At 44.9% G+C, this 27,202-nt stretch overlaps 1 protein-coding gene across 5 annotated transcripts in view; it reads right to left on the bottom strand.

The window, feature by feature from the left end:
• Nucleotides 1–19,461, bottom strand: part of FAN1 (FANCD2 and FANCI associated nuclease 1) — a 29,440-nt gene extending 9,979 nt beyond the window's left edge. The window contains exons 1-9 of one of the 5 annotated variants that reach the window (XM_028705680.2): nucleotides 19,368–19,461; nucleotides 15,492–16,907; nucleotides 11,080–11,220; nucleotides 9,611–9,806; nucleotides 7,108–7,341; nucleotides 5,702–5,833; nucleotides 2,395–2,503; nucleotides 1,416–1,535; nucleotides 1,054–1,218 (exon numbers count right to left, since the gene is read on the bottom strand). In XM_028705680.2, coding sequence (XP_028561513.2) covers nucleotides 1,054–1,218; nucleotides 1,416–1,535; nucleotides 2,395–2,503; nucleotides 5,702–5,833; nucleotides 7,108–7,341; nucleotides 9,611–9,806; nucleotides 11,080–11,220; nucleotides 15,492–16,809 — 2,415 coding nt within the window. In that variant the 5' untranslated portion in view covers nucleotides 16,810–16,907; nucleotides 19,368–19,461. Of the gene's footprint in view, nucleotides 1–1,053; nucleotides 1,219–1,415; nucleotides 1,536–2,394; nucleotides 2,504–5,701; nucleotides 5,834–7,107; nucleotides 7,342–9,610; nucleotides 9,807–11,079; nucleotides 11,221–15,491; nucleotides 18,805–19,133; nucleotides 19,271–19,367 lie in introns of those variants that run through there. The other 4 variants (XM_028705681.2, XM_028705682.2, XM_077918779.1 and 1 more) reach the window with 4 other exon arrangements.
• Nucleotides 19,462–27,202: the final 7,741 nt, after the last annotated feature.

Here is a 27,202-nt window from a genome sequence, read left to right as displayed (position 1 = left end):
TCCTCTGGAATCGTGTTAGTTTGCATCAAAGAATTGCTACCACCCTGCATTGTGACAACAAAAGCTCATGAATGGCCGACGCAGAATGTCAACACCTAGTTTGTTCTGATCAGTTTCTACAACCAGCGGCAGACAAGCCAACAAGCCACAGCTTGTTTCGTCAAAGCTTGGCGAACATCCAGGGTGGAGGAGCTCAACAAACCACAGTTAAGCAAGGCTGCTGGATTTGGACATAATGCCCAACCTCAGTTAAGACCACCCAAAAACCATGGCTTGACACTGTGGCCTGTTGCCAGAAAACAAACCATGGTTAGCCTGCTGTCCTTGACATACCCAGTGCAAGGAGGACAACCAGCTGGTAGTTTAACTCTTTATTGACGAAGCATGCACTTAGGGCAGCTAAGTTGTTCAGAACACACACACTCTTCTGGAGACCAAGTAGTTGGCACCCCCTCCCCCAGCTTGTGCGCTGAACTGGACTGTTGGAGCAATAGCATGACCATGCCTTCACCCAAACTGTACAACCTTCGTCTAAAGGGGCACACACAAGCAACCTGTGACTTCTCCTACACAGAAGTTGCTGCTGTGCCTTCAAGCCCCTCCTGGTCCTGAGGGCCAGTGGTGGAGGGGATGGAGGGGATTCCACCGCCTCCCTGGTCCGGCTCCTGCCCTGTATCCTGCATCTCCTCCCCAGCTCCTCCTTCTTAGACTCTTCCCCTGCCTTCAGCCCTGGCTCCTGCCTTGCAGCAAGCACAAAACCCCATAAACCACTGCTCCCTTCCCCTGAGTCAGTCTCTGGCCCTACAGCCTCTGCCACCCACTCCTCGGTGCCCTGCCAGTCCCTGACACCTGCTAGGTTCACATGTACAAACGCACCACCTTTGGCTAAACAAACCATGGATTAGCATTATGTATGAGCTGGGTGTGAACCATTTTAGAAGCCAAGATGAAAAAGAAAAAGAAAACAGTCTGGCACCTTTCCACATTCCCAATTTATAAATGTACACCAGACCACAAAAGAGAGGCTTCTCCAGACATCCAATAGCTACTCACATGGGCGACATCTTCCACGGAAAGAAGCGGCAGATCTTGGAGGAGATGCCCTATCTTCTTACACGCTGAGGAATTTTTCATCCTCTGGGCTCGCTGGGACAGGGAGAGTCGATGGCCTGTGCGAACAAATGGGTCCTGGAGACCTTTCCTGATGCACCTGATGGCCTAGCAGACAAGCAAGCATTGCAGAGAGGTGAGCAAACAGACCCCCACCAAACCAAGAGGGGCCGGTGGATGCCCTCAAGCACAAGTTGCCCCATCCAGGGCTGACAGCCAGATGGAAGGCGCTTGTGGGAGAGCAAGGAGAGAAGACATCACCCTTCCAAGCAAGGTGCAAAGGGGGCAGAGATGGGTGCATTTACCTCCTCTGTGTCTTTCAAGTGCTGGTGCAAGTTAAGAGCCAGACGATCCCACCACCGTCCTCTGCTGTCAGAACAATACACGTCTTGGGCCAAAAGATCCTGAAGCTGTTCCACTGCCTCCTAGGGCAGACACGAGGCCAAGGGTCAAAAAAAGGTGTGTAGCTTGGTGCCCAAGGGACTAAGCCAGGGATAGCTAACCTGTGGCCCTCAAACCACGCTGGACTCCCAGATCTCACCAGCCCTGGTCAGAATGGTCAACGCTCAAAAGATGATGCTACTTTAGATATCCAGCAACATTGACCATTCCTGGACCGTGCTGTGAATTGGGAAACTCCCATCTCACTCCTTGCCTCTGCCGCGAGCTCTCTAGGTGGCTCTGGGGAAAGCTGGAACGCCAGCTTTCTATATCTGCATTATGGGTGCACTCAAGTAATAGAGGCCTATCTTACAGGGTCTGTTGTAAGGATTATGGCAAGGGAAAGTATGTGAAGCACTTCAAAGACTTTGAACTGCAATACAGAAATGCTTAGTAGTAAAAGGTGGCAGTGGCCCTGCAACAAAAATTGCCTGAGTGTTTTGTTTGTACTTTTAGCAATCTTCAGGGTTTCCACCAAGCCCGTTGACACCTGCCCCCTTTGCATGGATAGTGCCCTTTCGGCCACATACCCTGAACATTGGAATTTGATACCATTTGCAGCCAGGACAGGCTGGGCCTTTCAGAGCTTCCAGTCGGCTTTATGACTTTGCTAAACAAGGGCATTCCCTGGCCCCAACACATGGCGCATGGCTTCTTCACCACACAGCTTTTCGGGAATGATGAAGACACACCTCTGTGCCCTGGCCTTTTGACAGATATCTGAGACATACATTTTCAGGGCCCACATTTTTAATTTTGGATTTTTTAATTGCTGTAACCTGCCCTGGGACCTGCTGGTGAAAGGCAGGTTGTTTATTTATTTATTTATTTATTTATAATTACCTTATACATATGTAGTCTCTGCAAGATCTCAACACCCTGGGAGAGGATTCGTGTGTACACCCACCCAACGGTGAAACGCCTCAAGTATTCCGGGAGGGCTGCATGGTACCTGTAAAAGGTGGGGGGGGGGACAAAACACACAGGAAGTCTTTGCCATGGAACTACCCACTCTAGCTGCGATTCCTGTACTGCATGGGGTTTGACTAGATGACCCCTTGGGTCCCCTTCCAATTCCATGATTCTATGAAAAAGCCTGGAGATGGGCAATTGCTTGGGAGAAGCAAAAGCTGTAAGACAGCCACCATTTCCTGCAATGTACAGGTATCCCTCCTATTGCTATGTCTGGGGAGAATCACAGCTCAGTGGTAGAGGGCCGGCCCTGCACACAGAAAGTCCCGGGTTCAATCCCTGCCATCTCCAGGTGGAGATGGGGAAGAAGACCCCTGCCTGAAATCCTGCCTAGAGTACAGGCATTACTGATCTAGATAGGCCAACAGCCTGGCACAGTACCGCACAGCCTTCCGTGTTTTATAGCTTAGTGCGGGGGTTCTCAAGAGGTGTGGCAGGACAGGATGGCATGTGTGGCAGCAAGATTCAGGGACAATCAGAGAAACACTCAACATTTCAGTGTGTAGCATGCCACTGGACTCTTTTTGGATATACAGCCAGAAAAAAGTATCCATGCCTCTCTTCAAGAGCCTTGGCTATTCTTCTATAGTTCTCTATGACATCTTGTTGTGAACAGGGAGTTTCAACTCTGACAAATATGAAAGATCAGAAAAGAGAAAGACTTCTTTGTGGTGATGAGGAGACAAAGAGTTTGTTTGTCTCAAATTAGGCCTAATACAAATGAGATTACCTGGCAAAAGCAAGCTCACACACACCTCTCATTGAGTTAAGGTACATATGTAAGAGGCTTTTTTATAATTATATTTTGGGAAGGATTCATGTTCTTACATAGCTGCATTGTTATATATTTTCTGGATGTTCCATGATCATATTATAAAGCAGTAGTGTTCTATGTTACAAATCAAGCCCTGCCAGGAGTCATTTCTTTTTTGTTTTGCAAAGTTTTTCTTATCAATAAAAAAAATTTAGTGTGGTCTGAGCAATTTTTTATTCTGAATGTGTGACCCAAAGAAAATATTTTGAGAACCACTGGCTTAATGGCAAGAGCATCTGTTTTAAACACAGAAGATTCCAGGTTCAATTCCAGGCATCTCCAGGTCAGGCTGAAAACGTCCCATCAGAAGCCCTGGAGAGCCACTGCCAGAAGCATAGACAAAAGGGAGCCAGATGCAGCACTGGTCTGGCTTGGGCTAAGGCCGCTTCCTGCAGCCAGTCATCCCAGATCCAACAGGTTGGTTCACTATGAAGTCCAGCAAGGGCAGGGGGAGGAGCTATTGAGTGGAAACAGTAGTGAGATGAGAATGCATACTGAGCCCTGCTGGATCAGAACAAAGGGGCCCCATCTAGTCCAGCAACCTGTTCTTACAGTGGTCAACCAAAGGCTCATTAGGGGGAACCAGCAAGCAGCACCTGAGTGCAACAGCAGCACCCACCGCAATTACCTGCAACTGGGTTTCAGAGGCATACGGCCTTCAGCTCTCCAAAATAAAAGACATTAACAAATTGCCCAGTAGCACCAACTAAGTTTGTTCTGGGTATATGCTTTCATGTGATAGCTGAAGAAGTGTGCATGCACACTTATACCCAGAACAAACTTAGTTGGTCTCTAAGGTGCTACTGAATATTTTTTTAAAAAGATATTTGACTGTGTCAGACCAACACAGCTACCCACCTGAATCTAAAATAAAATAATTGTCTGTGTTGCGAAAAAAAGTAACAAGGAAGGAAGGCTGGAGCACATTTTGAAGGCAGTCGGCCAAATATCCAGAGCAGTTCACTGTAACTCTACAGAATCCTTTTGGAAGCGGAAGAGTCAACATGAGGCTGGTTCCCATATGCACAGGGTAAAGAGGTCTTGCAAAAGGCCTCCCACATGGCCAAATCTCATGACAACAAAGACTCGCCAGTGTACTGAAGAAAGCTTATGCCACAATAGATGTTAGCCTTCTCAAAGGAATCTTTTAAACTATGAACTATAAACTGTAAAATGAGGCCCTTTATTATTCTCTTGAATTTCTGGCCAGGAATAATACCCTAAGCTATTCAAGGGTTTTACTGTCAAGAATAAATTTGCCTGCAAGCTCTTTTTCAGGGAAAAATGAAAACCCACTTCCTAATTCACCTCTGTGGAGCTGAGGAACAAAAACATGGAACTGTGACAAATAAACCCTGATGATCAATGCTTCCTAGAATAATACCAAAGCTGCAAACAAAACAGACTCTGGTTTTATTTATAGCAGAGAACATGAGCCACTTGTCAAAGGCAGGCTACACCTGCCCTGGATTCAGCCCTGATCCTGGATGCCCAGGTCTCTGCAGTGGCCAGGATTGCCTTTGCAGAGTTAACGCCACTGCACCAGTGGAGATGCCTGATCTGTCCTGAGTGACACTCACCTTAGTTACATCCCATTTGGATTTCTGTAACACGTGGGGCTTTGAGAGGTCCTCAGAAATTTCAGCTGTCAAGGAGCTGCAGCCCGACTGTGGAGCAGGGCTGGTTATAGGGAGCACACGACTCCCTCACTATAGCAGCTCTCCACTGGCTGTTTCTGGGAACAATTCAAAGTGCTGCTTATGACCTATAAAGCCCTCATGGCTTAGGCTTGGGCTATTCGAAGGACTGTATTCTCCCACATGAAGCTGCCCAGCTCTTCAGTCCCACCTCCCTCCCAGGCACATCTGGTGCAGACATGGGAAGAGGGACTTCTCAGTGGCTGCTCCTAGACTCTGGAATGCCTTTCCAGAGAAACTGGATTGGCTCCCTACTTGTCCTTCCTCCATTAGGTGAAGACTGCTTTAATTCTGCAAGCTTTGGGGAAATGACTGTTTTTAAGGAAATGGCTGTTAATAGTGCTGTGCTATTTTTACATCTTTTAAATGACTTTTAAAACTGTATTTTATATGTTTTGAACTTTTGGTGTTTTATCCATGATTAATCGGGGGGGCACCTTGAGTCCTGCTTCTGGCAGAAAGGTGGGATGATAATAATAATAATAATAATAATAATAATAATAATAATAATAATAATAATAATACACCAGAAATGAGATCACACTTTGTTTCAGCCCCCCTTCCATTTTTTTGAGTACAACGTGCATCAAGCCCCAGCCCACACATGTCTTCACTGCAGATCCCCCCCCCCCTTGCCGCCTCCTCCTGCTCCACTCAGCCTTCATACCTCAAAGAAAAGTGTTCCCTCAACTCCTGCCAGATTTCCTTGGCCACCTCATAGAGTCTGTGCGCCTCCTTCCAGTTCCCATGAGTCACAGCCACAGAGATGTCATTTGACAAGTACGCAGCACTGGCATACCTAATAATAAATAATAATAATAATAATAATTTAAAGCAATGATTTCAAGATGAAGGCCACCATCTCAGAACAGATTATGCTGTAGGATTTGTTTATGCAGTAGATTTATATCCCAGCTTTTAGAGATGAAACCTTTCTTCTAAGGTGCCTCACAATAGCATTGTTAAGCAAATTCATACAACTTATTTTAAAAGATAGTTTTAAAACACCTACTTAACAATAAAGATTACTACTATAGCAGCAGCAGCCAGCAATTGAATTAGAACAGCATTCAGCCTGGTAATTCCTCAGAGTTACAGAATGATGTGCCACCATAATAACAGCCACCCAGCTAAGTTCTGTAAAATCCACCTTCCCCAGCCAGTTGCCCTTCAGGTGCTTTAGGAAGCAACTTCCATCAGACCTAGCTGACACGGTCTGATCTGCATCTAGAGAGCGCCAGGTTGGGGAAGACTGCCTACAATTATGGTAAAAGTACCACCTGCCAAATCCCAATTAGAACAGAATTTCTTAAATGTGGAATCATGGCATCATGCCATAACTCCCAAACCTGTGAGCCGAGTCCCCAAATCTTTTTTCAGAGGTCCACAGGTTACCCACTCCAAGTTTAGGGTCTATGTTTATATCAAGAGAGGAGGATGGGTAAGTGGACCTCAACTTATGAATGTTCTTTCCTTTTCCACATACCGTGGGTTTCAAAGATTTAATGTTTAAATTTGCATGCAACTTTTTAATTTGCATCACTGTCAGAACAATCAAATACCAAACCATTTCAAATCATAATATATCAACACATGGATCATGTCAATGGCCCATCTAGTCCAGCATCCTGTTCTCACAGCAGGATCCAAGCAGCAGAGCACTCTTCCCTGACAATCCAAAAAACAACCCAGTTGGATTATATGAACATTGTCACATTTTGAAGTCATCATAAAGCAAACGTAGCAATTCATTAGAAACATGTCAACAATAATAAGACCAGAAGCCACTGCATGGCAGTACTATACAAAAACTAACAAAATGTATAAAAGCTTTCACAGAGGTTAAAAATCTAAGGTGTGCAGAATTTCAGGTGGGAAGAGTGTGTTGCCCTCAGGTCCTGCTTGCAGGCTTCCCATGGGCACCTGGTTGGCCACTATAAGAACAGGACGCTGGATTAGGTGGGTCTCTGGCCTCGTCCAGCAGGGCTCCTTCTGTAAAAAGTAAGAAGAAGAAGAAAAACTACAGTAAGAAGGGGGGAAACAGTATCCAGGGCCTTCTGGATGCCTCCCTACCGGATGAAATCATCCCGATCCTGGAATATCTGGGTTTTCCTGTTGACTGTGTAACTGGGGAAGATCATGCGGCCCATGTTCACCATGAGGACTGTGGAAAGTTGTCCTTGGCCGCCACTTCCAGCTTCTTCATCCTCCACTGGGTCAGTCAGGGAAAAGAGCAGCAGCACCCGTGAGAAGACTGTCCGGGGAACTTTATGAACCCTGACAGATCTGCCAGCCACATCTTTTGCTCTGAGGAGTATGCAACAACAAGAAGAAGAAGGAAAAGGAAAGTCAACATGAACTAAACACCCTCAGGTCTTCTACAGAGACACATGGTCCAACGCTTGCTTAGAATTATGTCCCACAATGTCCAATGGGGCCGACTCTTTTGTAAGGGTGAGGCTCTTTAAAAGGATTTTAGCCCCTAAACCATTTTTTTTCAACTGTTTCTCCGGCAGATTACTAGGCTGCTGGGGATATTCACAGCTTAGGCGAGGGGTTGCCAACCGTTCTGGGCCTATGGGTCCATCTGCAGATGGGAGGCATTGTCCTGGACCCCACACAATCACCGTCTGCAACCCAGTAAACAGCACACCCTATTTGTTTGCTTGCAACAGGATGCTTCTTTCTAGTCTAATTCCATTGATGGGAGGGTGAGTGTGGATGTGGGTGTAAATGTATTTATCACAAAGCATCCATAAGGATAAAAGGAAGCAAGCACTTTCCAAAACGTTAGTGCCTCTTACAGAGTTGAGAAAGACTTGTAGACAAAACAAAACATCATCATCATCATCACATGCCCCATGGGATTGCAGGAGCTGCACTAGATGACCTGTGGGGTACACATCCAACTCTACAATTCTGTGACTCCAAATGTCCAAGTTCTCCTGCCTTCTCAAGGGACTCCTCCCTTCCCTCCGTGGCCCCTGAGATCTGTGAACTCCTTCCAAGAATTCTAACATCAGCCATCCTCAACCCACTAGACGAACATCAGAGCCAGGCAACAGGAATGGACAGTGTTGAGCTGCAGTCCAAATTATCCAGAAGGCACCAAGGTTGGGAAATGCCAGGTGACACAGGACAACCTTCTCTCTCTCAGGTCCCTCCCCCCCCCCCATTTCTATGAAGCCACTGCCTGATCCCTTAAGCCTTGATGCCAACTGAAACTGGAACATTTTTTGAGTCACTGCCCTGTTCCCCCGCTGCTAGAAGAGTTACTGCATGCTCCTTGCAAACAGGTTCTTTGGATTGAAGGTGGTCCTTTTCCTAAAGCAAACAGCTCTGCAAACTTTACTCAGCAACAACATAATAATCTCAAATCATGCAACTGGAAGCTGCTGGGCTAACTTCAGCAAGGCAATGGAACACACCACATCTAAATTTACTACACATACATTATCAATAAATTTGGTTTGCTGCTCTGATGCAAAAAATTAACACACAAGGTGAAAGCGCTAAGAAAAGGAAACCAAACAGACAAATTTGGTGATCTATGGTACCGTTTCATTGAATTTGCATGTAACAAAAAATTTATATCTCCTCAAACACATGGCAATTTATGGCTAACAACTCTTGGTTAAATGCACTATCGTCTATTTTGCTCCTTGTACCATCGTATTGCAATGACCTTGTCCATGCATCAGTGATATTGATTGCTTGTAATTTTCAATCAGAAAGATCCATTTCATTTATGTTCACCCTTTTTATGCGTATGAAAGCAAAATGAATATGTTTAAACATTAGCTCAGGAATAGAATTTCCCTGAGCTTTACGTTCTTCCCCTGCCACCTGCAAAAATAGATATAACAATGCAGCTGAAGTGCTGAGATGCTCCTCCAAAATCACACACACATCAACCAGGATATTCATCTGCTTAAAAACCAGTGCATAGTTCAAGACTGAATTATAAAAAGGAGAGTCTCCTGAAAGGTGCCTGCTGTGCTTATGGCAGCTGTTGAAAACTGGATTACAGTGGAGCAGAAAGCACAGCATTTCTTGAAGCAAAGAACAGAGGCTTTGCAAAAACCAAATATCCTCTAGCCTCCACCTTTCTAGAGGCTTTAAAAAGTGTAGGAGCAAATCATGGAGACACAGAATACTGGCATGTTTTCCTGTCTCTGCTGGGAACAGAATTCAACTTCCTGAGAAGTAGCAATCTCATTCCTTTCTTTTTTTGAAAGAAAAATGCACCAAAAACAGAAATGCAGGAAAGAGATATATCTCACAGGTGCCATTTGAAAGGACGGGCTCTTTATTTCTGCAATACACCAACTGTGTTATGGACAAAAATGCCTTATTTCCTTGTTTCTTGGGGAATCAATCTCAAAACTTTCTGCTAACGACTGAAAGGACAAGATTTTCATCTATCAGTCTTTAACAACAGAAAGTTTTGCAACGTAGTTAATTGGCATCTTTTACTGAGGTTGCAGAATCTAGCTTTTCCTGGGTGGCCCTGATGCAGAATTCTGTGTTTTTATTTCATCATTTTAGAAGGGAAGGCACTCCAAAGTTAAGTTACCTTTTCAGAATCACATTCCCAATGCCAGCTTGGTTCCTGCTGAAGACAGAACGCTGCTTTGACAACCGGAGGAAATCTTCCAGGAGCTGCTGTTTCTGTGCATTTGGGTTTGGCAGGTGGAAGACCTTTGCTAAGGTTTTCAGCTCAGGGGCAGAAAGCAAGTCAAGAGCCTCAGACAGATCTTTTAATTCTGCCTCTGCAGGTACACAGGGAAAAATGCAAGAATAATGAAAGGGACTCCCCATAGATACCCAAGTCCTTTGCTACATGAAATTCCAAAGAATGCCACACAGTCATTGTGTAAGTTACGACACATCCTGTGCTTAAAGCATGAGGTTTTACTGCCTTATTACACACACACCACACATATTATAAACCGTGCTATGAATACCACAAATTTAAAAAGCTACTTGTGGTGGAGGGGCAGGGAGGGACTAATTTACAAAGGATAAGTTGACCAAGAGATGCTAACAATGACAGAGTAGAGGCTGCAGGGGCTGTTTTGGGGGAAGCTTTAAAGGTCTCTCCTGATCCTCTGAGGAGGCTGTGGCCCAGTCATTCAAGTCTGGTGGCAGAGGCACCTGATTGGTGTGCAGGGAATGAGAGGCAGGCTCTGAAGCTAGCAGATCCCACATGGGAAGGACCAGGCAGCAGATCTGCCTCCTCATCAGGGCTACTGTTGTACTCAAACCCCTCTCCCCAGCTATCTGATCCTTCAGTGGGAGATACCAGGGACTGAACCCAAGATGCTATACATACAAAGTATGCAGAGTCTCCTGCCTATAATTTAAGCTGAAACCCAGCAAACTGCAAAGGGGCATTTTACATTTACTTGTGTCCGTGTCCTTCCCACCTTGTAGATTTGGGGCAGGTAACAAGACCCTGAGGAATATCAAGGAGAGAAAATACAGGCAACTCTCAATTTACACAGGGATTATGTTCCAGGGATCGCGCCTAAAGCAAAAATTGCATATAGCAAAAACACCCTGAGTTCAATGGTGGGTGAGATTGCCAAAGTCTTTTTTTCCCCAGACGTCTGTTCCCTTTCCACCCCATTTTATTTATTTATTTATTTATTTACCACCCAAAGTTGCAAGTTACCTGCAGTACAAAACTGAAGGCACAAATCATCCCAGGCCTACGCTATCTCTACAAGTGAGCAGGAGTGGCTGAGATCTTCCTGGATTGTACCATTCCAGAGTATATGCAGGGAGGTCAACTTTTTGAATGCTGCCCATGTTTAAAACAACCCCCAAAACTCCTATCTTACGGAAAGCATTATTACCTCTCCCACTCACTGATATGCTACTTACATCAATATTTTGTTTTTCCTTTTCATATGGGGCTACTTTTTTTATCTACTCCCACCCCCACCAAAAAAAACCCACCTGCAGTGGTGCAGTTCAGAAATGGAACTATCGCATTATTTTATTCCACATAACTGTCATGCAAACTTTTAACAGACATACCTGACTGCAAGAATCCTGTTCCAACAAGCTCGTTGATGTATGATGAGAGATCCTCAGCAATCTCCAAGTAGACTATCTTGTTCGTTTTTATCCAACTCAGCTTGCGTTGGAAAAGTCTGACGTATAACTTCTGAGCGCTGGCTGCAGTGGCATCATAAACCAGGAGAAGGACAGAGAAAATTCTAAAGGTGCTTTCTAAGTCTGGAATTGCATCCACATCTACACCAGTGGTTCCCAAAGCTTTAAAGGCTCCTGCCCCCTTAGTTCCATAAACTCATCCCCAATGGCTCTTCTTCTGGTAGTCATTTACAGTTTCACCGCTACCCTAACATCCATTTGCCTCTTAGTGCCCCTCTAGGTAATTCCACTTCCCCAGGGGAGACACCACCCACTTTGGGAACCACTACAAAGTACTTGGAAGACACACGGCAGCTTTGTTGTCAAACGCACATCAGCTGGCCCTGATCAAAGTTCAAACGCATCCCCAACTCTTTTGATATGTGACTTTAAAAAACATGCTGAACAAGGGTGGCTGCAAAGCACACTGGGATTGGCCCTGCTCAGGAGTTCGGAAAGCGGGAATCGCATCACTGCTGATCAGCTGCAAATCCTGATTGGCTACACCAAGAACTTCTGAATGGGAGCTTTTGAGAGGAGCCTATCCTAGCGGAGACTGCACCTGGCGCCAAATGTAAAAGGCACCCAATACAAGCCCTGCTTGCAAAGCAACAACCAGGAGTGCACTCTGAGGTTCCTGGTTCCAGCCCAGGATGCAACAGGAGAAAGAAAAGAATTGGGATCCCAATTACTGTATTGCCTTTCAAGTCAGGTCATCTGACATCACGCGAACGTCTGTAACTGACAGGTGGGAGGCCCTTACCATCTGTCAAACTGACCAGCAAGGGGTGAGGAGCTCAGGATCTAATCTGCCATTGCATCCTGTTCCGCATCCCTGATTTATTTAGGTTGCTTTATTCACTTACACCTGGGGTTTTGTTATATCTTGCCATTCTTATCCGTCTGCTCCTTGGTTTTATATGAGATTGGGGGGGCGGGGGCGTTTAAGTCAGAAAATGACTACTAATTCATTTTCCCTTCGGGTTCTTAAACTTTCTTCACTTTTCCCCAACATTTTCCTCCACCCCAGGGTGTCACAATAAAGAGAATTTCATGCAACCTTCTACCAAGAGGAAGAATATACTCAAAGCCCAGATTGTCATTTTCCCAGTGGGGATGAGGATCCTTTGATGTTCTCCCTCTGATACTTCCCAAGTCAAAAAGCCAGAAATAATGCTGATTTTACAGATCATCATCCCTCTTTCTTACTTCTCCCTTCAGCGGTGGTGGATAGGTGCGGGAGACACTTAAGATACCATTATGTCCTGCTATTTTAAAAAAGCAAACTCAGTGCCAATATTACAGTAAAGCAAAACATCCTTTTCTAATTTGCGAAAGAACCCTGCTGGAGCAGATTCCTGCTCATCTCGGGAGACCAAATGACTGAAGTTGCAATCAGGATACATGCTTACCTGAGAGGAAGACATGCCAAAAAACATACAGAAAGTCACCAGCTTACAAGGATCAGGCCTGCTTCCCAAAGTCATCCAGGTGCCTCTAGGAAGCCCACAACCTGGGAAGCTAAGTGAGCAGACCATCTAGTTCTATATTATCTACGCTGATTCTTTGTGGTTCTCCAGGATTCCAGACTGGGGTATTCCCCAGCCCTACCTGGAGATTTCAGGATTGAGCCCGCAACCTTCTGCATTCCAAGCAAATGCACTTTCACCTTTCCTCAGATCTCACCTTGGGACATGAACTCACTTAGATGGCTTTTAGATTATCCCTTCTCCCTGAGCCTCAGTTTTCCTTATATGTAACATGGGGGAAATATTATTTGCATACCTAAGAAGGAGTATTGGAAGACAGGCAGTGATCATGAACAGCTTTGAAAGCTCTAAAGCAGTGTTTCTTATAAGTACCCCACATTATATTCACCTGAGGAGGGATACGACTCAACTCTCCAAAGGAGTAAGCGATTTTTCTTAAGTTTGGGAAGTGCTCCTCTCTAAAGCATCATCCTTCTACTTTGGGTCCCTGGACATTGGTGGACTACAACTCCCATTATCCTTGCCAATTGGCCTCTCTGGTGGGGGGCGATGGGGGCTGCAGTCCAATAACATCTGGGCATCCAAGATTGGGAACAGCATCTTTATGGCAAAATGAAGGTATAGCAAGGTTATTAGGTGAAGGGCTAATTACAAACTCTCACTGAGATTTTGTTTAAAACATTTCAGGTCATGGTTCCAAAAAGTTCAAAGCGGCTGTCAAAAAGATGAAGTACATTAAAAATGCTGAAACATCAAGATGGAAGTGGACAATGGACGCAAGAGATGAGGGACCCTGCAGAGAGAGGGGCAGTCCTTCAGCTGATAAAATCCATGTGGGCCAGGTAACAAAAGACATTGGCAAATCGGTTCTGAGTTGGGAAACGCTTCCAACTGCATTTCAAAACACACGGCTTATAAAACAGCCATTCGCTTTATCACCTGAGTGGAGCAAGGATCGCCTCCAGGGGATCAGATAGAGAAGACTTAGCTTTATTTTTAGGCCACAGAAGGCTAATTTGAGCTAAGAAGAGAAAAATGTTGTGGCCCAGCAGTTTATCAAAGATTAGGCTTGATGAGGAGGAAAGGTTTCATGGGGGCGGGGGGAGAGAACTGGATGCCCATTTTATCCAAAATCAACTTCACTCTCCTATATGGATCCAAACTACAAGAAAGAAGATTCCACCTAAACATTAGGAAGAACTTCCTGACAGTAAGAGCTGTTTGACAGTGGAATTTGCTGCCAAGGAGTGTGGTGGAGTCTCCTTCTTTGGAGGTCTTTAAGCAGAGGCTTGACAACCATATGTCAGGAGTGCTCTGATGGTGTTTCCTGCTTGGCAGGGGGTTGGACTCGATGGCCCTTGTGGTCTATGCCAACTCTATAATTCTATAATTCTATAGCTCAAATAGGTCCCTGTGGATCACGCAGAAGCCCTGCTTCCCAGTAGCTCCAACTTGCAAAGCAGAAATTATTGCTCAAGCAGAGTGATCATGCCCTGGTGCAGCCTCTTTCCCAGGTGCTTATCATCAGCCCAACATCAAAGGCTCATAGAGCTGTAAAAAATTGTATCTGCCTCTTAGCAGAAGCCAACCAATTGGGGAGCATGTAAGTTATGCAAAGAGCTCATCTAATGGCACCGCTTAACATCTCTGCATACAGGAACCAAACAGAAGCTGTCTGCTTGGCAAATTAATGTGCTCTGCTTACTGTCTTAAATCCAAATCCCACTAGATGTGCAGGGCATGAAGGGTCGCCCCTCTTCCCTCTCAAGTAAAAAAAAAAAAAATCAGGACAAGTGGGGAGGCCAACCTGTCCCCATCAATCAGCTAGGGAGGCACAGGTCCAGTGTTAGAAACTGAGATATAAAAGCTATTTGCCATATGGCCCCTTAAACCTAGGTTACAGTCAGGTTAACAGAATGCTTAGGTGCCTGTCTAGGGGTGTGTTTGGGTTGTTGTTGTTTTTAAGATTACAAAGCTGAAAATGAATTGTGTATATTGTCAGCTCCAGCTAAAATCTGACTCATGCCATAGCACCGCAGGGAGAAAAAAGCTGCTGTGTGTCAGGCGCCATTCTGGCACCCAAGCATCTTCACTTGGTCACAAATGACTGATAGCCAGGTGCAAAATGTGCCTGGCTAATTTCAAAAACTGCAGGTGCCCCGGTGCTGGCTTCCTCCTTCCTCCTCTTCATTTTGCCTATTAAGATTGTGAACCTGTGAGAAAGAACTGCCTCACACTTTTAACATATGTGCAGAGCTTAGAAAACAGCAGATGCTTTTTAAAGTGGTGTATATTATTGTTTATTACTCTATGTGCATGTAGTCACCTCCCCGCATCCTCCCAACCCAAGAGGATAGTCATCACCTGTCGCGATATTACTTCAGAGGTTAGCTGCTGCAACCTCCAACTACCCAAAGGTGGGGCACAGGTAGCTGCCTCAGACCAGGCAAGATTGTTTGTCCATCTAGCCCGGGATTAAATAAACAATGACACGGTGTAATATGTCATGTGCTGTTGTTCATCTGAGGTTGTATTTACCTAATTTTAAGACCTGCTAAAGAACAGGTTATTGTTGTCCTCAAATGTAAAACCTCAGAATTCAAATAGGGTGTACTTTCTTTTTCCCATGACTGTATATGTGAGGGTCACCCTTGGAGATTTTTATACTTCTGCAAATCTTGGGTTTACCTCAAGTCTGCTGAGACTTACTTTTCTTGTGCAGTGTGGTTTTGATTCTAGATAGGCAGAAACCCTTGAGGGCTTGATAGAGATCAACATTAGAATATGGAATATAATATTAGCTACCTGAGAGTTGGTAGAACTTTGCAATGGTGTCCAAATCATTCTCATCAAACAGCCTCTGATCATCCTCATTCTCTAGCACAGCCTGCAGGACCATCAGAAAATTCTGAAGATAATATGGTTGCCCTCCTGGGTCTTCTCCACGGCTGAGTCCATTGAGAACCACCTCTAAAATGTTGCTGCTTGGACTCTGAGAATTCATGTTTTCCAAAGGTCCCAAACCAACACAATCAACCACTTCATTTTTTAAGTCTGTATGATCTTCCATAGGAAGTACTTCCATGTCACCCCCCGCAAAAGAGATATTTTGTGTCTGATTGCAACAAATACCTTTCACATTGGGCAACAGAGCCTGTTCACCAGAAGAGAGGTCTGTGGTTTCCAAGTCTGACGGTGCTTCTTTACTATAAGCTATTGAACATACTGCAAGCTTGCAAATATCAGAATCCAAGTCCTCCTTAGGAGTATTTTGCTCCTTGTTGTCCTCTGTTGGCAGCCCAACTTCACCACAAGCAAGATGATCAGATGGAAACAATCCAAGAGCAGAAGCATCACCACCACCCAAGAATGTTCGTGCGCCACCTTCCCATGTGGGGTCCAGGGTTTCTCGTTTGCCTTCGAATCCTTCCTTTGGACTAGGTTGTCTCTGAAGCCTTGAAAAGGGCAACCAGTTTTCTTTCTGGGAAGAAGTGGTGCCTTCTAGATTCTCCTCTCTAGAGCTGTCACACACATCTTGAGCTGGTCGAGACTTAGCATCCCAAGTAAAGATGCTCCCACCTTCAGCACGACGCTTCCTGGACAATTTGGTTGACAGCCTTCCCAGGGAGATCTTCCCAACTGCCTGAACCTCTGGCTCACCATTGCCCAGCAGGAGACCGCTGCCCTTCTTAAAGTATGGGCTCACCTGTCCTCCCACCTCAGGTTTTGTTTCAGAGTTGTCACCTACTAACTTCTCTGGAGTCAAGGCATTATTTGCAAAGTACGGACTGCAACCACCAGGCACATTTTCAACTGATGGGCCTGCACCCACGTCAGGCGCCGAACCAACCAGAATCCTATCATCATCCCGGCTCTTTTGACACACTTCATCAATGTGCTGGTTGATTCTATATCTTGCTACCATCTGCCCACACAAAGGACAGGCAACTCTGGCAGGGGGGACATTATTGAAAAATGAAGCAATTGAGAAAGAGGATGCAGATAAAGGCAGTGACCCTTCCACACCAGTCCCTTGCTTCCTCCTGGCAGGTTTTATCCTCTTCCTATTGAGGGCTGAGCTTCTACAAGGCCTTTTATTTCCTGGGAGCTCTTCTTCTGCCATTGCAGGAACCCAAGATAAGGTGAATGTAGGAGCCGCCTCATGCAAACGGAAAAAAACTCTTCACGTCAAGTTATCAAAAGCATTTTTCATGGCCTTGCCTGCAATGAATAAACAGCAGAAGTGATGGCTTAAGTTTTGCATCAACAATAACAACAATAAATTCATAGGTGGTAGGCTTATGAAAAAGTTAAAAATGTTTTGTCATTTTAATTATCAATCACATGCACACCTCACATTTCCTCCTAGGAGCTCAAGGAAGCATATATGGTCCTTTCCCCCCAATTTATCAATACAACAACCCTGTGAGGTAAGCTTGGCTGAGAACTGCTGATTGGTCTAAGGTCAACAAGTGAGTTATATCACCAAGTGGGGATTGAACCCAGGTCTCCCTAATCAAACATTCTAACCACTACACAACACTGGCTCTACTTAAGGACATGGAGTGATATCCAAGTACCGGTAAGTCATAACCAGATGCAATCAACTTACTTAAGTAAGAAGTCAATGGGACTACTCTGAGTATCTTATCATTGGGTATCACCTAGATTCTGGAACAATTTGCCAATGAAGCTATTAGTACTATTGATATTAGGGTATCTTAAGGGATTTAGTAGCGATGCAAAATTTAAACTTGGTTATTAGTTTCTTCCAGATTTTATTCCAAACTGGATTTAATGTAGAAAGTGTCCAAGTTAGTAAAAGCAAGTACACTTAATAAGGAGATTAGCAAGTATCAAATTAGTAATAATTTTTTTTTAATATGATCTTTGGTTGCTTGAGCTGCCATTTTGTTTTTGTCTCAACCTCTTAGTTGTTTTCCCATCAATACTAAACCAGAAATATGCAATTCTTTCTTCCATATTCTTCCACTGCTGCCGTTGCCTTCTTTTTTCTTGTTCTACTCTCCCAAAAAATAATTTGTAAGCATCTTGGGACAAGGAACCATATTTTTAGTCATGTTAGCATTTTGTAAAGTACACATGGGTGGACAGACTTCAGGCTTGACGGATCCATTTGGCTTCTGCAAAAGTACCTTGAGATTCATCAGTCAGGGCCAGATGCAAACTGGTGGGACAGGCAGACCTTTAGAATTAAGGGCCAGGGTGCCTCTGAGCACAAGCCCAGCAGCCCAGGAATTTGTTTTCAGGATTAGAAGCAATGTTACACTTTCATGCATAAGTCCACTCCTGGTTTTCCCAAAATGCATTTTTCCTTTCAGCAATGAAATTACATAACCAGAGATACCACTGTAAAGTTTCTTTGTTGCAGCCTTTGTCAAGTAACTGAGCTTTCCTTGCCATTCTCCTGCAAATCAGCTGAACCTGATCTACCTTTTCTGCTCACTCCTACTGCAAAGCACAAAGTACAAGACCTCTTAAATGCTTCTGTGATACCCTAATGATTCCAATATAAGCAGATGAAAACATGTTAAGTTTTGAATATGCTATTAAGAAAGTGATCAATCTTAGAACTATTTTTTTTAAGAAGTACAGTTCTATCCCATTTCTCACTCATGCCAATAATTAAGAGGAAAATGAGTAAACTGATTTATTTTAACATAACTGGGTGCATTCATTCACATTTGCCTTTTCATTTTTTAACCTCTCACAATTTGTTACAGCCCTGCAATGAGTTAGCTGCAAAACGTGCCTGAGAATCCCCATTTCAGAAACCAATTGATGGGCCTGTGCACCAGATTAGTGGATTCTCTCCCACCACTAGTGGCTTATAATAAGCCAATTAATTATCCTTGTATTTCAAAGGGGGACACTACTGCTCCACAGCATTCAAGACACTCCATCAAAGCAAGACAGAAGGGAAAGATGCAGACTGCCATGATTTTTTAAATAAGAGACACGAATCAATTCAGTGAAGGGTTTGAACCCAGGTTCAGATTCTGGTTTAATCATGACACACACTGGATGGACAGGACTAGGAATTAGGCTCTGTCTAATCTACCTCAAGTGGGACGCGGGTGGCGCTGTGGGTTAAACCATTGGGCCTCTTGGGCTTGCCGATCAGAAGGTTGGCGGTTTGAATCCCCGCAGCGGGGTGAGCTCCCATTGCTCGGTCCCTGCTCCTGCCAACCTAGCAGTTCGAAAGCACGTCAAAGTGCAAGTAGATAAATAGGTACCACTCTGGCAGGAAGGTAAACGGCATTTCCGTGTGCTGCTCTGGTTCGCCAGAAGTGGCTTAGTCATGCTGGCTACATGACCCGGAAGCTGTACGCCGGCTCCCTTGGCCTTTAGAGTGAGATGAGCACCACAACCCCCGAGTCGGCCACGACTGGACCTGATGGTCAGGGGTCCCTTTCCCTAATCTACCTCAAAGGGCTCTTGTGAGGATAAAGCATGAGGAGAGAGTATAATATGTGCCCCCAATACTTGGAAGGGTCAACACTCCCGTTTATACAAGAAGTGAGCACTGCTGAATTCAAACCCTGGAAGAACCGGCAGGAAACCTTGCGAGCCGCGGGCGGAATACAGTGAAATAAATGCACGCCTCCTCCGGCCCTCCTTCCCCAACGCTATGAAGCGAGAAGTGGCTGCTCCCCAAACCTGAGCGGCGGCGGGGAAGGGTCCGGGGCGCCTCGGAAGCGGCGGGAAGAGGCCCAGCGAGGAGGAGACACGGCAGAGGCCCCGCCCACCTCCCTTCTTACTCCGCCTCCCACCGCCAGGCAAAGGCAATCCATCCCCGCGTCAGGCGTGCGGGGCCGATGCCGGAGCCATGGATCGAGGCGCGGCCCGGCCTTCCCACTTCCAGCGAGGAGGAGAGGGGGAGGGGAGGCAGAGACTGAGGCGACCCCCTTCCTCATCTACCCCGCGGGGGTCGTGTTTCCTTTTATACGTTATAGTCTTGGCTTGGAGAGAGGCGCAAGGCAGGGCTGCCCTCTTTCTCCACTTTGTAAAACAGATCTTCATGTTTATTTCCAAACAGAGCGTGATGTGAGTCTCTGGTTCTGTGTGTGCACTGGGTGCAAGCTGTGCTTGTGCGGTTATAGATTTTATTATATTTTAGTTGAAAGCCTCATTGAGAAGGTTTCCATCATTTAATGACAATGATAACAGTGGCCTAGAAGCGTCATCTTAAGCAAATAAAGACAACTACCATTCCTAGTAGAAACAATAGTACCTTATCCAAACATGGTATCATTAGTGAGAGCAGTTAAATTAATCATACAATGTGTACATCATTTTAAATTAAGGCTGAAGAATTTGCATGCACTTACGGGAGAGTAAGTCCCATTGAACTAAATGGAGCTTACTTCTGAGTAGATTTGCCAATTAATTTACTCACAGGATGTAAGCACCCAACCCACACACTGTAAGTATATTTAGCTAGGTTTTAATATTTTTGGAGACCACTTCGTTTCACCTGAAAAGTGGTGTATAAATACAGTACTTTAATACATATCCCAAATCAACATTAAACTGTTAAATGTTGTGAAGTAAACATATTGTTATAGGATTTGTGGGCAAGGAGCAGGGTTGGTCTGGATGGCATCTGGGAGTCTTTTCTAGGCTTGGCAGGTTTGCTCATGAACCAAATGGGAACTCTTGATGCATTCTCCAGTGCTGTGCTGATGGCAGCAGTGAATACACACAAACACACACACCCTAACTGGTGACAGATCAATTGCCCTCCATGAGCTGGAAATAATTGCACAAGTGGTTCAGTTCTGCTACTGTGCACATTTGACAGCTACACAGCACAATCCTATGCACAGTTCCAAGGAAGCAGTTCCCATTAATCTGAGTGGTGAATGCAGATCTGTGCTGTTGAATTCCTGACCTGTTTGACACGCCCCATTTGCTGTGCTGTTTTTGCCTGCATAAGCAGGAGAAGAACCACTGGATGGGGAAGCCTACACAATTGTGTTTGTGGACCAGGTGGGCCTTTCACCTTGGTGAAATCCCTCTAAATTCCACTTTCCCATAAACTTTCCTCCCCTCTCAAACAACACTGGAATGAGGTTATCCAATGAAATTTACTGCCAGTAGACTCTGGCCAAACAAAATATAAGACTTCAACTAGCACATAAGAGTATCTAAAGGAGGGATAGTTCTGTTGTGCCCTCCAGAGGTTGATGCTCTCCAAGTCCCATTGCCCAACAACTTATAGAAGGCACCACATTGGTGATCCCTGATCTGAAAGGATCCCTGCTCTCCCACACCCATACCTGCCCATTGAGCTCATTAGTGGCAGTTCCACTGCATGTAGAACATGAGTAGGCAACCTAAGGCCCAGGGGCCGGATCTGGCCCAATCGCCTTCTCAATCTGGCCTGCGGACGGTCCGGGAACCAACGTGTTTTTGCATGAGTAGAATGTGTGCTTTTATTCAAAATGCATCTCTGTGTTATTTGTTGGGCATAAGAATTTGTTCATATTTCCCCCAAAAAATATAGTCCAGCCCTCACAAGGTCTGAGGGACAGTGGACCGGCCCACAGCTGAAAAAGTTTGCTGACCCCTGTTTTAGAATCATTGAATTGTAGAGTTGGAAGGGACCCCAAGGCTCATCAAGTACAACTTCCTGCAATGCAATAATATTTTGCCCAACGTGGAAGTCAAACCCACAACCCAGAGATCAAGAGTCTCATGCTGTACCGACTGAGCTATGCCAGTAAATCCAATGAACTACCACCTGAGGTTCAGATCATGGATATGACAGGGCCTTCTCAATAATGGCACCCAAACTCTGGAGCACTTTTCCTTGAGTCCTGGTCCTTGTTGACCATTAGAAAGCCAGGTAATATCTCCTTCTTCCAGCAGGACTTTCACACTGGACAGCTGTTCCCTGGCATTCTTAAACAGTTACGTGACATGCTGCCTTGGTGGCCTTTCGGGTAGAAAGGCAGCATATGCATTTTAATATAAATTGATGGCATATGTTGCCAAAAGATGTGATGATGATTGCTGTCTTAGACAGCTTTAAGAGGGATTTTAAAAATCATGGGGGAGACTTGGTTAAGCAATGGCTTTTAGCCATGATGGCTAGATGGACCCTCCCTGTTCAGAGGCAGTCTACCTTTGAATATCAGGACTGGGATATCCCCCTGCCCGTGGGCTGCCTAGAAGCATCTAGTTGATCACTGTGTGAAGCAGGATGCTGGATGATCCTTTGGTCTCATGCAGCGGGACTCTTCTGATGTTTCTAAGCAAGGATTGAAATCCTATTGCTCTTCTTTGTTCTCTTGCTATTAATGCATGGCACCATGCAGTGTTCTGCAGGCAAGATTGGAGGAGGGGGGCAAGAGAAAAAAACTTTGAATAGCTGCTCTAAATCTAAGTCACACTAAATCAACTGAATTTACCTTCTATTTCCATTAACTGTTGTGACCATGCCCTCGATCACTCGCTTAAGTAGAGTCTTTTAATTTATTTTTCAGATAGTGACCTTAAGGCCTCTCTCTATTAGCCATAATTGTGGTCTCTTGCGTTCGCTTGAAACTTTTTTTGAACGAATGCAGTTCTCCCCTCTATGTGACTTTAATTAACTGTGACAAATTCCGCCCAAAGCACATTTGCAAATAACACATAATTTATGAGTTCAGAGAAGAAGAAATATTTAGTGCCCTATTAAATCAACCGACAGGCATTTGTTTCAGGTACTTAATGGCATCATTTGATGGGCAGCCCCCCCCCCCATCTTTCCCAACACTCTGCAGTAATGCATTTAGAGTACATACATTTCTTGGGAACTTTAAAAGGGGCAATTAAGGCAAACTATAGATCTGAAAGGCAGGCAGGGAATGGGTGCCATGAATTCCCAAGCAATTTTGCCGAACTCCAACCTTAAGGTGGGATGACAGTGGTTTAACCATCACAGCAAGATAGAAACACCAGCTGTGAGGGTTAATCAAATATCTATTATGGGACGGCTCTTTGGGGGAGGTTCTTTGTTCAGAGGTGCAGCAGCCACTGTTTCTCCCAGACATTTGCTGGAATCAAGAGGGCTTGTGAAAGAAAACAGGTTTTCAGGAGACGGGCCATCGCTCAGGGGTAGAGCATCTCCTGTACATGCAGAATAATAATAATAATAAATTTTTATTTATATCCCGCCCTCCTCAGCCGAAGCCGGGCTCAGGGCGGCTTACAACAATAAAATAATACAACATTCTAAAATCATTCCATTATAAAATTTATTCAAATCAAATTGATGGCAACCATTGGGCTAGAGAAGGGGCTAGGTTCAATCCCCAGCATCTCTGGGTGGGGATGGGCAAGACTCCTGCCTGAAACCTTGGTCAGCTTTGTAATCCCTCCTGGCCAGTCCCTGCCTCCTATAATTTTCAGAGCGTGGAATGGAGGGGTCTGCTTATGAACAACATTGCATTTTACAGTAAACTAATTCTCAACAACCATATAAAGCAAGTCATTACTCTGAGCTAGATCTCACTCCACTCACCATGCAAATTTATTCCCAGGTCAGCCCGATAAATGCATATAGCCAAAGCACATTCCTTTTCACTGCTCGTGGTACAGTATGCTTTCGACAAGGGTTACACAGAACCCAAAACAGATTTTGACAGATTGCAAGGATCTTGAGGATTCACAGAACAACTGGCTGCTTCCATGTGGGGTGACACTTTGCTTGTGGGGACTTCAGGGTTTTATTCGTTTTAGTGTCAGGAGCGTTCACATCCCACTGGCCTCTTGAAGCGTCCTACTTCAAACAGCAAGCTGGAGTGCCCGCCTACAAGCAAAGGCACTCAAAAGAAGGCTGAGGTATTTACTTCTAAGGACCTTTGCTACACATGCACCACAAAAGTTCAAACAGCAGCACTGTTTGGAATCAGGTTTTAAGGTAAAGGTACCCCTGCCCGTACGGGCCAGTCTTGCCAGACTCTAGGGTTGTGCGCTCATCTCACTCTATAGGCCGGGAGCCAGTGCTGTCCGCAGACACTTCCGGGTCACGTGGCCAGCGTGACATCGCTGCTCTGGCGAGCCAGAGCCGCACACGGAAACACCGTTTACCTTCCCGCTAGTAAGCGGTCCCTATTTATCTACTTGCACCCGGGGGTGCTTTCGAACTGCTAGGTTGGCAGGCGCTGGGACCGAACGACAGGAGCGCACCCCGCCGCGGGGATTCGAACCGCCGACCTTTCGATCTGCAAGTCCTAGGTGCTGAGGCTTTAACCCACAGCGCCACCTGCGTCCCTCAGGTTTTACCAAGAGGGAATTTAACTGTCCTCTAGGAGTCAGAGTAGCAGCAGCAGCTAGGCCGAAAATCAAAAGGATTACATATTATATACGCAGGACTACAAAAGGGCATATGGATACTATGAAGGCAGGCAGAGAAATCAAGAAAAAGCAAGTAGAGCACAGCTATAGCATTGGGAAAGGGATCTGCTGACATCTCTGACTGAGGCTCTGATGAAATGAATATTGTAGTCAATGCCCAATATCCAAAAAGCCAACTGTGCCAGACTTCCCTTAAGATTGCAAAACATAGACCAGCCTAGTACTTTTTAAAAAGTTGAAGAAAGTGCTTCATGGTGTCCCAGCACTAAAAGGGGGGTGGAGTGACATCTAGTCTGTTCCTCTGTGCAGGAAGTCCCAAGTTTAGCATCCCTGAAAGATGGTTGTCCAGCCTCTGCCTCAAGACTAGCAAGCAAGGGAGAGCCCACCACCCCACTAGGTAAATTTATCTCCTGTATGTCAAGCCAATTAGATCTGGTCCTTCTCTCTGGGGCAGCAGCAAATGTATTGCTGCCCTCTTCTATGATGCCTGTGCATGAATTTGTTTCATGTGTGTAGATCAGTCCACGCTGTCTTTGAAGTAAGGCTCTGTTCCGATGGCATGAGTAGTCCTGGTGGATGAAAAAAGCTCAAAAGATCCAGAACTTAGCCGACACTCATGATGTACAGAGTTTCTTTAAAGCCACAAAAACCATCTATGGGCCAATAAATCATGACATATGCCCCCTATGCTCAGCAGACAGTACCACACTTCTAAAAGATAAAGAAGCTATTGCACTGCGCTGGAAAAAGCATTACCAACATCTCCTTAACCGCAACTCCCCCGTAGCTGCTGAGGTCCTCTCTCAAATTCCACAAAACCAAGTTAGAGATCAGTTTGCAGTATCTCCAAATCTGGGAGAGTTGTGTACAGCTATTAGCCAAATGAAAAACAACAAAGCCATGGGATACCTGCCAAAATCTTCAAAGTGGGTGGAATTGAATTTAAACAACAACTTCACAAGCTCATCAAAAAAATCAGGGAGAAGAAATCCCAGCAGACTTTAGGGATGCCAAAATTATCAATCTCTTTAAAAAAGGTGACAGAACTGATTGCGGAAACTATCAAGGCATCTCTCTATTAGCTGCGGCTGGCAAAATTATTGCAAGGATCTTAGCCAACTGTCTCTTAACAATATCAGAGGTGACCCTTCCTGAATCCCAAAATGGTTTTCAGCCTTCTAGGGGGATAGTGGACATGATTTTCACCACTCGACAGCTTCAAGAAAAATGCAGAGCGCAAAACCAACCCCTGTATATGGTGTTTATTGACCTGACTAAATCGTAATGCCCTGTGCACTGTCCTTCTGAAAATTGGCTGCCTAGATAAATTTGTAAACATCATTCAGCTCCTCCATGATAATATGACAGCAACAATCACAGATAACAATGGCTCTCAAAATGAACCATTCACAGTGGGATCAGGAGTTAAACAGGGTTGTGTTATTGCCCCAACTCTATTTATTATTTTCATTGCCATGATCCTACACTTTGTTGAAGGGAAACTCCCTACTGGAATAGAAATCATGTATTGAACAGATGGAAAACTCTTCAATCTGCGCAGGCTGAAAGCAAAGAATAAGGTTACCGTAACTTCCGTCATAGAGCTTCAGTATGCTGATGACAACGTAGTGTGCGCACGCTCAGAGGATGACCTCCAAACCATCCTAAATATCTTCCCAGAAGCTTATGAACAGCTTGGCCTATCGCTCAACATCCAAAAAACCAAAGTGCTAGACCAACAAGTACAAAATAACCCCTCTGCAGCTCCACAAATCCAACTCAATGGTGCAACGTTGGAAAATGTTGATCACTTCTCCTACCTGGGCAGTTATCTTTCCACAAGGGCCGAAATTGATGCTGAAATCCAGCATCGCCTGAGCTCTGTGAGTGCGGCTTTCTCCTGATTGAAGTGCAGAGTGTTTGAGGACCGGGACATTCACAGGGAAACCAAAATGCTTGTTTACAAATCTATTGCATTACCAACCTTACTATATGCTTGTGAAACATGGACCACTTATACAGTAAATGCCATATCCAACTAAAAGATTCCATCAACGGTGTCTGCGAAAAAATTTACACATTACTTGGGAAGACAGGGGAACTAATACCAATGTACTGGAAGAAGCAAAGATCACCAGTGTTGAAGCAATGATTTTTCACCATCAACTTCATTGGACTGGTCATGTTGTGCCTGATAATCATCTTCCAAAGCAACTACTCTATTCCGAACTTAAAAATGGGAAGCGTAATGCTGGTGATCAACAAAAGAGGTTTAAAGACTCTCTCAAGGCAAATCTTTAAAAATGTAGTATAAACACTGACAACTGGGAAACACTGGCCTGCGAGTGCTCCAGTTGGAGAACAGCCTTTACCAAAGGTGTCATGGACTTTGAAGACACTCAAACTCAGGACGCAAGGGAGAAATGTGCTAAGAGGAAGGCACGCTTGGCAAATCCACACCGTGATCAACTCCTGCCCGCAAACCAATGTGCCCACTGTGGAAAGACATGTGGGTCCAGAATTGGCCTCCACAGTCACTTACGGACTCATTGTTAAAACCGTGTTTATGGAAAACAATCATACTCGGCAACGAGTGATCGCCAAAGAAGCAGCAGCCCTCTTTTATGTGGCAGCCCTGAGTAACTGAAAAGATGTTTCATGTCTCATTCCCCTGCTCGTCTCAGTTCCTTCATAGTGTCTGTTTTCCAGGCTCCTGGCCATCTTCACTGCCCTCATCTGAAGTTGCTCATTTGTCTTTCTTCCCCCCCCCTTTTTTTTTAGAAATCATTTTTATTGGTTTTAGAAATACAAAATACAAATAAACACAAACTTATAAAAGCATATCTATATAAAGAGATTCTCTGAATCTCAGGACTTCCCCCATCCCCTCCATGGGGTCTCATTTCAAACATCTACAACTGCATATTCATCTATACTCCAATTTTCATATCAAATCATATTGTCCATAGTAATTTATAAACTACACGTGAATCAAGATCTTGCTCGTTTCCATCTGCTTACAGTGGTCTCCAAGGTAACTTATGAATTTCCCCCATTCTTTTATAGTTTTTATTCTCTTGGTTTCCAAGTTTTCCATCTCGGCTTTGCCATCTCGGCATAGTCGATCAGCTTCTCTGGTAGGCGAAGTT

Source organism: Podarcis muralis, chromosome 14 (assembly GCF_964188315.1).
Source record: "Podarcis muralis chromosome 14, rPodMur119.hap1.1, whole genome shotgun sequence".
Taxonomy (NCBI): Eukaryota; Metazoa; Chordata; class Lepidosauria; order Squamata; family Lacertidae; genus Podarcis; species Podarcis muralis.
This window is presented reverse-complemented; position numbering and strand designations above follow the sequence as displayed.